At 47.3% G+C, this 10,852-nt stretch overlaps 1 protein-coding gene across 4 annotated transcripts; it reads right to left on the bottom strand.

The window, feature by feature from the left end:
* Nucleotides 1–276: 276 nt before the first annotated feature.
* Nucleotides 277–8,670, bottom strand: SGK1 (serum/glucocorticoid regulated kinase 1). Of its 4 annotated transcripts, none has more exons than XM_047734198.1 (12): nt 8,521–8,670; nt 5,485–5,560; nt 4,960–5,035; nt 4,464–4,568; nt 4,273–4,356; nt 4,024–4,155; nt 3,649–3,761; nt 3,187–3,310; nt 2,641–2,736; nt 2,097–2,252; nt 1,899–1,988; nt 277–1,499 (listed from the first exon to the last, which is right to left on the bottom strand). In XM_047734198.1, exons 1-12 carry the CDS (start codon nt 8,552–8,554, stop codon nt 1,332–1,334), a joined length of 1,254 nt encoding a protein of 417 aa, XP_047590154.1. In that variant the 5' UTR covers nt 8,555–8,670; the 3' UTR covers nt 277–1,331. The 4 variants fall into 4 exon arrangements, with proteins under 4 accessions (XP_047590154.1, XP_047590155.1, XP_047590152.1 ...); XM_047734199.1 differs by lacking the exon at nt 8,521–8,670 and adding an exon at nt 7,271–7,293; XM_047734196.1 differs by lacking the exon at nt 8,521–8,670 and adding an exon at nt 6,617–7,114.
* Between the last annotated feature and the right edge of the window lie 2,182 nt (nt 8,671–10,852).

Consider the following 10,852-nt stretch of genomic DNA (forward strand, 5'->3'; position numbering starts at 1 on the left):
CGTGGCTGTCCTTGTGAAACAGATTTTTACATTGAAACGGGTTTGTTTGGATGGATTTGTGAATGACTGACATCATAAAATACTAAGACCTGGGAAGATAAACTGGCTTTGAGACCACTCTATGCCCCCTGGAGTCTGAAGTAGCTACAGTTGGAGGCCAACCACTGAGCTGTAAAGCACAGCAGCATTTCCCAGGTTTATAAATTTTAAAGGGACCCTTGATTATCCCCCCACCCCATCCCAACCAAGATATACAAAATAACACACATGACACAATTTACGTAAATATCTTTCAAGGTTTTATTGCAAACCAAAGTTGGTTTATCACACACAAAAAAAGTTGTGTGGTGGTGGGGGGAGGAATTGTACATATTATAACCATGTTAATTACAGTACATTAAAATGGTGGTTTACATTACAAATAAGCCTGTAAGTTTAAATATACTAGTGTTATAACCCAATGTACAGACTTTCTTTATACAATACATACAATTATCAGGAATGCAAAAAAAAAAAAAAGAAAGAAAAACATAAATAATGCCCATTTTACAGGTGACATTTTAAACAATGAAAAATACCAGGCTTTGACTGACAACTGGGGCATTGGTCCATTAAAAACCCTTTCTAAAAATAGAAATATTTGTAGCAGCAATGCTTTCTTTAAGCATCTGGATACAAGTCATTGCAAGACCATTTTCAATAAATTTTCGTTATTAACTGTATCTTACAAAAACAAACAAACAAAAACAGTCTACACGTAAATTTATCTTCCAAATATGGAAGAAACGAACAATGTCCCACATTGTAGTGTCCTGCAAGTGTCACATTGAGGCTTAGAACGAAATCCGTCTGGGATCAAGCATACCACACTCATACCACTGTTCACACAGGAAATCCACAAGGAAAAATAAAGAACTGAAACACTCTGCAAAAGGAAAAGCTTTGGAGCTAACACGATCTCATCGGAAAAGGCACATTTCGTAAGATTCGTTATCACCGCCCAGACGGACCCTTCCGAAAACCCTTCTCAGAACCGCGTCACCCACTAAGACTACTGCCATCTGTCCAAGGCGGCACGCAATGCTCAGAGATAGCACCATGTTGGAAGGAAGAATAAAAATGAAAACCTCATGAGCTCACTGAGAGGAGGGTGTGCTCTTCAAAAAGCTTCCAGCAAACAGTGTGCAATAAGATTGCCAAGATGTGCAAGCTTCCAGAGATGTGCAAATTCTCTTATAAGATGTCCTGTCAGCCGGCAGCTCCGCCACGAGGCTAACTAAAAACGCTTACGGACACACATAAAATCCTTCAAGACCAACCTCGAGGACTGTTCAGAGGAAGGAGTCCATGGGAGGGGCGTAGGAGAAGCCCAGGAAGGCCTCAGCCGCCTCCTGAACGCTGGCTGTGAGAAGGATGCTGTCGGGAGACCTGCCGATGGAGTTGGGGACTGGCTCTTCGGTGAACTCAGGATCGAAGTGCCGCAGGTCACTAGGTCCACTCTATGGTGGAGGAATAAAAAAGGACACTCAGTGTCAAGAATTCTGTGTGCAGACAAGACATGGAAATCCTCATTTTGGGGCTTTAAATACTGGAGCTCCAGTCTTTGGGGTACTATATGGAGACTCCCACAGTAACCCTCCCTTTCAGGCACAAAACCCACAGGCCACACATAGTTTACATAACAAGGAGGGTGTTCCCTTTTTATCCTTTGGTACTTTAATGTGTGGAAAGGTTATGCTAGCTTGTGGGACAAAAATTCTACTTTTTATCTAGGTAAAATAATGATTTGTGAACAAAAGATCTGCCAATGTCTTCCTTGAAGGCCCTCTTCTCCCGACCACCAATCCTGATCTCAAGAAGCACCCTTTGGACCCTCCTAGACTCAGAAAGACACTCACCACATTTGGGTTAAAAGGGGGCGTAATCTTCTTGTTAATGAGATCATCCCAGTTAATTAGGGAGAAGAAGACATGACTCTTAATCTCCATCTGTGGAGAAGAAACAGGAGATGAATTTAGACAGGTGGAATTCAGGAAGGGCAGTGGGGTCCAGGCAGCTTCCCAGAGAGCCCAGGAGAACAGGAGAAAGTTACTCACAAAGTCATCCTTGGCGCCCAGCCTCTTTGTCCTGTCCTTTTGCAGGAGGCCCTCCAGGAGGTGTCTGGCAGAGTTGGTAATATTTGGCTTCAGCTGGAGGGGCTTGTTCAGAATGTTGTCGTACATCTCAGCTGTGTTGCGGCTGTAGAAAGGAGGCTGAAAGAAGGAGGAAAATGCTCAGTTGGAAGGTTTGTACAGCAAGCACCACACCAACAAAGAAAAAGTCTTCAACTAGATTAAGCTAGATCTGACAAAGCCTTTCCCTTAATAGATTCTTTGCCCTGGATTTTGAAACTATTTTGGGACCCTTATCAAGGAGTAGATATCTGGTGGAAGGTGAATTTACAAAAGAAAAATTCACTAAGAGCTTACTCTAAAACACTTATAAAATAACCAATGGGCTTCTCTTATCAGCATCTGATAAGCTTATTGATAAAGGGGCAAAATACAATGACCAGATCTGCAATGGGGCTTGGGTGCCCAGGTAAGTCTGGACTTATGAAACCAGGAGGAAGATTCCATAGCTCTCAATGCACCTACTCACCAGGCCATATAGCATCTCATATAAGACGGCCCCCAGGCACCACCAGTCCACTGTCCTGTCATAAGGTTGCTTGTGGAGCACCTCGGGTGCGAGATACTGAAACACAAAGCCAGAAGACAGAGTTTAGAAGACTGTGAAACAGCGCAATCCCACAGCCAGGCCTGCACTTTGAAAAGGCTGAGACCCTGGATCCACTTCCAGGATACATTTCTTTACATTACTTCCCAAAAAAACTGTGGGACTTGGGAGGCTGACTGGCCAGGTATGGGTGCTGATATTTAGGAAGTGACTGGGCACCCAACGGATCGCTTACTTGGAATTTACAACCTTTCATGACATGGCTTTTGCAAACAGCTGGTCTTAATGAACGCAACATAAGGCCTTGGGATTTCTCATGCTGCATCAAACAGCACATATTTCCCTTGAATTCAACTGGACGACTGAGAAACCTCCGAGAACAACCCACCCTTCTGGTAGTTTCAGTATTTTTGCACTTGGCTCTCCCAGGAAGGGGCAGACAGGACACCAAATGGACAGCGCTCCTACCTCGGGCGTGCCACAGAAGGTGGATGTCGTGCCGTTGTGTTCGATGTTCTCCTTGCAGAGCCCAAAGTCAGTAAGGACAATGTGTCCCTGTGAATCCAGCAGAATATTCTCTGGTTTTAAGTCTCTGCAAAAAACCAAAAAAGTTGTGTAAGTTAATTTCATTTCATAAGAAAGCCTCTGTGAAAATAATAGCTTGGGTTATTAGAAGCATATTCAATTCACTGTAGCTGTATAGTGAATTAAAAAAAGGGAGTTCTTGTTCTGCTACTCTATTCTGGATTAGGCACAATCCTAGCCAGCTAGTTCCTGGTGGCATGGAGTCAAGGCGGCTCCCACGCTGAGGGATCTGGTTTTAGGTGACCGAGCTGTATAGAAATACAAATTATTTTAAGGCTCCGCGGAAGGCTAGGGCTCAGTCTCCTTTCTACACGGAAAGGTAACCTTGAGAGCTCTCCAGCTTACCTATAAACGATGTTCAGAGAGTGCAGGTAACCCAAGGCACTGGCTATTTCAGCAGCATAGAAGCGAGCCCGTGGTTCCAGGAAGCAACGTTCCCTCTGGAGATGGTAGAACAGCTGCAGGAGACAGAACAAAGTTAGGCTGGGTTGCCAAGGCTTGATAACAATGCATTTAATTAGTCTCGACATATACAGCTAAAGGGGACAATTGCAGGAAGCGGCCTTAAATAGTCTATTAACTATTTGCAACCTTCAGGTTGAAGGAAAGGCTAATTCTGGTAACTTTTCCCCCCCATCATTGAAAAACTTTCCTCTCCAACTAAAACCAAGAATGCTGTGCCCAGACACTCAAAGGTTAGCTCATATTCCTGCCACTCACCTCTCCACCGTTGATGTAGTCAAGGACAAAGTACAATTTGTCAGCAGTCTGAAAAGAGAAGTGGAGGCCCACCAGGAAAGGGTGTTTCACATTCTTCAGCAGAACATTTCGTTCCGACATAATATGTTTCTCCTAGAAAAAGGACAATTAAGATTTAGTGGCAAATTTCAACTTGGTACCAGAATTCCAAGGTAAAACCATTCAATGAATGTCTATCTCCAACTCCCATCCATCCAGCGCATTCCGTACCTCCTTCTTTTTCAGGATGGCTTTCTTCTGTAAAACTTTGACTGCATAGAATACTTCTTCTGCTTTGTGTCTTGCTAGAAGAACCTGGAATTTCAATTTAAAAAAAATTATTTTGCTATCTACACCCAGGGAGAACGTAAAATGAATGCATGAAAGACTGTAAGTCATGAGGTCTTCAGATATGACATTACCTTCCCAAAACTGCCTTTTCCAATCACTTTCAAGAAGTGAAAGTCAGATGGTTTAGCATGAGGATTGGATGATGGGCCAAGGTTGATTTGCTGAGAAGGGCTTGGCTGGAAAAGAAAAAAATGTTTTCTTTTAATACCCTTACTTCAAAGGAAGACAACGATAAAGGACAGACAATGTAAAATGTGTTACATCTGCAAATGACTGAGGCAAGTCACCACCACCCCTCCCAGACACAACCAAGACTACTGTATGGGAGTATGGAAATTGTACACAATTGTTGTACCCAGATAAGACTTTTAGGCAATAGGCCTTTTAAAATACTTCACTGACTCAATAGTTAAATAACTGCTTATGTCACTTGTTACGCCATTAACTAGGCATTCCTGCCTTGATACTAATTTCTAGAAATGCTATTGTAATCCATCGATGTAGGAATACTAACTGACTCATTTACAAGATTCCTTTACAGAAGCATCGCAAAGAGAGAATACTTACTGGAGGAGAAGGGTTGGCATTCATAAGCTCAGGCTCCTGAGGTTGGGAGATTTTCAAAATGGACTGAACTTCAGGGCTGCAGAGAAAGGAACAACTTAGAACTTCCTTAACTCGACACGAGGGGGCACACTAACACCAGTAGTAAGTTTCAGGCGCAATTGCCGCTTCCCCCCTCCCCCCGCCCCTTCGGAGCGTTTCAACTAAAAACACCCAAAGAAGTAACTCAGTTAAAGAAAATAATAAACCCAGTTAAATACAAGGATGAGGGTTGTTCTTCATGTTAACAGGGGGTGAATTAAGCCAACATGAAACTCTTTATCTTTCAGCTCTAGGACAGGCCAAATGAGAACATTAGTTTTAACGTTTAAAATGTTTACAATTGGGACTTAAAACAGAAAAGGGTTCCCACCCTCCAGGAAGGTTTCAGCTTTCTGATCAACCTTCTGATGAGATTGTGTCTTTAGGGCTGGTAAAATGAAACTTTACTACTTATTTTTATTTCTCCCAATCCTCCCCAAAACTTACTGTTTGCATGCATAGGAGTTGCTGGCAATCTTCTGAATAAAGTCGTTCAGGCCCATCCTCCTCTGTTTCATGAAAGCTGTGAATTAAGAGAGGAGAAATAAATAAACGTCTAGATGTCTTCATAACGTCCGACGCCACACAAACTAATCCGATGCGCGACCCTAAAAACATGTCCCCTTCGCGTGTCCTAGAAGTTCAGTAAAATTCCTACACTCACCGATGAGAATTGCTACCATTCCCCTCATTCTGGAGTAAGTGAGGGTGCCCCTAGCAGCCTCGGTTTTCACCGTCATCTCCGCAGAGAGAGCGCGGCGAGTCGTTAGTGACGGGAGACCGGCTCAGCCAACACTGCCCGCGCGCCGCGTCGCCTGCTTTATAAACCCTGAGCCGCCGCAGGGGCGGGGCCCACGAGACAATGCGGAAGAGGCCCCGCCCAGTCCTCGCCCCAAGCCCCGCCTCCAGCGGCCGCGGCGCCAGGCAGGCTTCTCCTTGTCGGGCGGTGGAAGGCGGTTCGGCCCCCGGCCCGAGGGCGAGCCCCCGGCGGGGGCGGCGGGCGCGGGGACTGCCCGGGAGGCCCGGCGTGGGACTGTTATCTGCCTCTCTCCGCTCCCCAGCAGAGAGAGGGAAACCGCAGGCGGAGGGGGCGGGGGCAGGGAGAGTCCGGGGTAATTTTCCACCTTTCTCATTTATTCCGCCCAGCTAGGAAATCAGAGTCGCGGCACAGGGCGCTTTTCGCCCGGTGCTCCGCCAGCGGGTGGCTCTGTGCCCGCTTAAGTTAGTCGAACACTGACTGCCGATTTCCTCCCGGTACCGGAGCCGGCCCTCTCCCCTAACTCCCCCAGCGGCCTCATCAGCCCCCACCCGGCGGCCGTGCACCACCAGCCGGAGGTGTCCGTCGGGCGAGGGTGGCCCCGCGCGCCCTCATCTGCGGGGTCACCGTGGGTCCGGGACAACCGGTGGGACCCCCGCTTTCGCCTCCTTCTCTCCCGGCTTCAGTTCCTTCACCCTGCGAACGCGCACCCTCCACCCCCACTGGACACCCCCCTACCCACCCCGCCCCGCTCCTGCTCGCGGGAGCCGAGCGACTAGCGGCGGAGCGGGACAGTCCCCGCGTGGCAGGCGCGGCGCTTACCCAGGCCAGTCAGCAGGAAGGACTCGCTGCGTTTCTGCGCCTCGGCCCTCTTTTTGTGGCGGGGCCGAAGCAGAGACTCGAGCCGGGCCCTGGTCAGCGCGCCCTGCATCTCCCCCATGGGCAGCGGCGGCCGGGCGCGCAGCGGGCGAGGGCGACAGGAGAACACTGACGTTTCCTTGAAGGAGCCGCCGTGACTCAGGCCGGGCAAGATTTCCTGCCCCGAGACCCAAAACAAACAAATGGCCCTTGTGCACGGCCGAGCCGCTTCCGAAAACGCCTTTTTTGTGCTTTTGGCCAAAGCCAAGCAAGGCTGCAAAATCCCAGAACTTGGAAGCGGAGGAAGGAAGGAAAGAAAGAGGGAAGGGGGAGGGAGAGGTCAGGAATGTGTAGGGGAGGGGGCGGAAATAAAATTCGTCTCTGCACTAAAGAAAAAAAAAAGTACAATCTGCATTTCACTTTTTACCCTCCCCCCCCATCTTTGAGAACATTCTGTCCGTTCCGCATGTAATTTTTTCCCCTTGCATCTTTAATCTCCGCCACGCCAAGAACACGTGAAGAAGTGGCAAGTTCGGGGAGTGGTGGCTCCGCGCAAGGCGCCGACCTGGCGTGACCTCGGGCACCGGCGACTCCCCATTCCCTCTCCCGCTCTCCCACCTGACAACGTAGCAAGGTCGCGTTCCGTTGTCTTTAAAACCCTCAGTTTGTCCTCGTCTTCCCCGGCCCTTCTCCGGTTTATTCCAGGGCTGACCCGGGAGTCTTCTTACAGTTTAACCACCTTGCTCTTTCTCTCGAGTCCCAGTTTATCTGGGACTCGAGCACTCGCGAAAGATTAGCCGGGTGCCTGCGCTCCAGAAAGCGGAGGAGAGAGGGAGGCTCGGCAGAGCGGCGGAGCGGTGCCTTCCATTAACCCCGCCGCTGGGAGATGCCTGGGCGCTGCAGTCTGACCGCGGCGCGAGGACTCCGGCCAGCGCTGGCCAGGGAAGCCACGAGCACAGCAACTGGGCCAGAGCGGGAGACCGCGGCAAGTTACCAAGGTTGCAGGGCCGGTACCTGGCGCTTGCTGGTGCTGTCTGCCGTGGGCTGCCCTGCCGTGACCCCTGACTGTCAAGGGCCCTGCCATCTTGGAGTTGCATACTGGGTCTGACACCCTCTGAAACACCAGCTGTCAAACCAAGAATAGCCTGTGAAGCGGGTTTTCTTTCGTCCTGGGCAGGGATTTGTTTTGCAGGCACAACCACCTCATTTGCCCTAATATGATCTGTAGCCTCAGCTGCTTCTTGGTTTGCTCAGTTGCAACAGCTCCAGACAGGGAGAAGGGAACACACATCATCTCTCCTGGAGAGTGGCTGGGAAATGTTGCTCAGCACCCACCTAAAAAAGCACTTCTCAGGTGCCTGAAATTGACGCTCCAACCTCAGGCAGGGTTTAGGAAACTCCAAATCACAGTAACTGGCCCATTACTGCTTCCTCTTCCATGGATTATTCATATAATACGACTTTGTTACTGCTGATGGCCCCCATACTCCATGTTCCACTTCATCTAGCCCAGCCGGTCCCTGCTCCCACACCATGCAGCCCTGTTTTAAGCCAGCAAATTTGCACTGAGTGTTATACGCAACCCGTGAATCACTGATCACTACATCAAAACCTAATCTGTTGGCTAATTGCACTTAATAAAAAAGAAAAGAGAGCAAATCTTGCAAAGACTGCACAGAAACACCAGCCGCACCAAGATTTCTGCTTGTTTGGTCTTAAACCATGAAGCTGAGAAAACTTCCATCAGAACCCCCCCACCCCTGCATCCCCACCTCTTGTGCCTTCCCCAGGCCCAGAAACCTCAGATCCTCTAAAGCATCTTCCTTTTACCCATTCCCTCTGAATTAAAGTAATAAAAGTACACAAACCTTTCAAAGGGGATTTTAGAGCTTCCTCTTTCATTCTTCAGGTTGCCTAGGATATGAAGGTTGGGGATTACTTTCTGGAGGTTGGAGGTAGAGCTCAGTTATGGTTGGAACAGCCTCTCTGCTATGTGCCTGATAAGGCTGAAAACTGAGATGACAGGGAGCAGAAGAGTCAGAGGCAGCCGTCCTCTGTTAGGCACCCCACTTTATATGAAGGCAATTTACATACAGGAAGGGAGCGAGCTGCAAAGTTCAACACTGGGCCATTTATTCTCTCCATTGCAACATCACTCAGAAAATTACAGTCCTCAGCGTACTGACTTTATTACACCCCCAGCAAGACACACAAGAAATGTAACTTGACTGATTATCGTTACAAATCAGTCCAGAAAAAATTCAAAACACATGCAGAGCCTTCATATTTTCAAAGACGCTCTGCCACGTGCATTCCAGAAGGAACGTGGAATTCAAGTTAGAGGGCTCTAAGAGGAATAGAGAAGAGGCACAACCGTATGATTTGTGGTTGGAACAGAAAAGGAACGTCTGATGTTCTCCTTCCTCCCCTTACCCTAATGTTCAGCAGTTGGAGACGGATGGTCTGCTAAACTTATCATTTAACGTAGAGACTCAAGTTGTTGAGACTGGCTTTTCTTCCAACCGGATACCTGAAGGGTGGAGCAGGCGCCCCCTGTTCTGTCCCAGCAACCTACTAAGACTTCCGAACAGGAAGGTGACACACAGCGGCGGGTGGATGGGGTAGGGGGAGTTGGGGCGGGGGAGGGGGGACGGTGTGTGACCCGTGCCTGTTAACTCTGTACGGGCTTTGGGTTGCCCTGTGGACGCTATTCAAAGGCTTGATCTGGTCTTCCTTCCCGTCGCCAGCCTCTTTCTTTGGTCCAGGTCGTCTTCCTAGGGAGGAATCCGGCCCCTTTCCTCTTACTCCCTGGTGGCGAAGTGGTCAGAGTTGCGTCACCAAATTGTGCTTGGAAATGCAACCCAGAGGGCGATCGTGTTCTCTGGCAGAACCACTCTGGCATGCAGAATTTCCCCCACTTCTCCTGAGGTTTAATCAGTTCCAGGTAATTTCTCTACAACACCTTGTGCAGTCACAGAAAATACAGATGGCTTGATAGGAGGTAGGCTAATTACCTCCCCACTCCTCCAAGCCAGTAATCTCATTTATGCCTCATAGTGGGGAAACTGCAATCAAAACACTCAAATGGAAATGATTCACCAAGATATAAAGTTTGCATTGAAACAAATCATTTTCCAGTGCATGTGTATTTTAATGCTTCAGAAAATCATTTAGTTCTTCTACTTTAATTTTCCTTAAGGAGGGACTGTAAATACTGTAACCTGAAAGCTTTATGAAGATAGGACCCTTTCATTTTTTAATTCACAGGCTCAGAAAACAAATTCCTGGTATTTCTCAACATGTGAAAGTGAATATTTTGAAAAAAAATTTTTTTAAAGATTTATTTATTTATTTGAGAGAGAGAGCAAACAAGGGGGCAGGTAAAGGCAGAGGGAGAGGGAGAGAGAATCCTCAGGCCAAGTCCCTTCTGAGCGGGGAGCCCAAAGCTGAGCTCCATCCATGACCCTGAGATCATGACCCGAACAGAAACCAAGAGTCAGAGGCTTAACCGACTGAGTCACTAGGCGTCCCCAAAAATATTTGTATAAGGACTTAGCTCTTCGACTACTTCTTAAGTGTGTTAGCTCTGTAGTGTCTTCATTTCCTAGTTAGAATACTTTCCATTGATAAAGGCAATATAATTGTTTTGTATTGCCCAAAGGGCCAAAAATTCTAGAACAATTATTTGATCGATTTGATTGATTCTTTCATTGATGCTTATAGAATCCTTTTCCTGAACCATCACCAAAAAAAGTATAAACACTAAAAAACATTATTATTACTCCAGAGAGTAACTAAATGCATCAGTTTTGTTGAAGATTGTCACCAAATGCACCCCCCCTTTTTTTTACAGTATTCATCAAACAGAAAAAGATGACAGCAAATAAGTTTATTCACAAGAGCTATTGTAGGTAAGGAATCAGCGATGGTAGTTAAAAAGAGTCTATAGACCACAGATTCTATAGTGATTACTATGTTCGGTGCTCTTAATTGTTGAAAGTGACAGGCATAAAGAAGGTAAGGATGAGATTGAAGAGATAACTATGAGAGAAACACATTACTTCGGAATAGCAAGGTTCAATGTTATTAAAACTCACAAAACCACGTGCTTAATATTTCTGCAGGGCCTATTTCTTTCCCAAGACTGTGGTTTTGCATAAAGCAGGGCTCTCCACCGGAAGAAACTTGGAATTGCGTTTT

This window comes from Lutra lutra, chromosome 6, assembly GCF_902655055.1.
Source record: "Lutra lutra chromosome 6, mLutLut1.2, whole genome shotgun sequence".
Taxonomy (NCBI): domain Eukaryota; kingdom Metazoa; phylum Chordata; class Mammalia; order Carnivora; family Mustelidae; genus Lutra; species Lutra lutra.

What these genes read in the sequence shown, in the direction of transcription:
- SGK1 (XM_047734196.1), bottom strand. Translation starts at nt 6,734, where the DNA reads ATGGGGGAGATGCAGGGCGCGCTGACCAGGGCCCGGCTCGAGTCTCTG. An exon ending in ATGCCAACCCTTCTCCTCCA is followed by an intron (nt 4,569 to 4,959) that starts GTAAGTATTCTC and finishes TTTCTTTTCCAG; the next exon opens with CCAAGCCCTTCTCAGCAAAT. An exon ending in CCCCTTTTAACCCAAATGTG is followed by an intron (nt 1,500 to 1,898) that starts GTGAGTGTCTTT and finishes CCTCCACCATAG; the next exon opens with AGTGGACCTAGTGACCTGCG.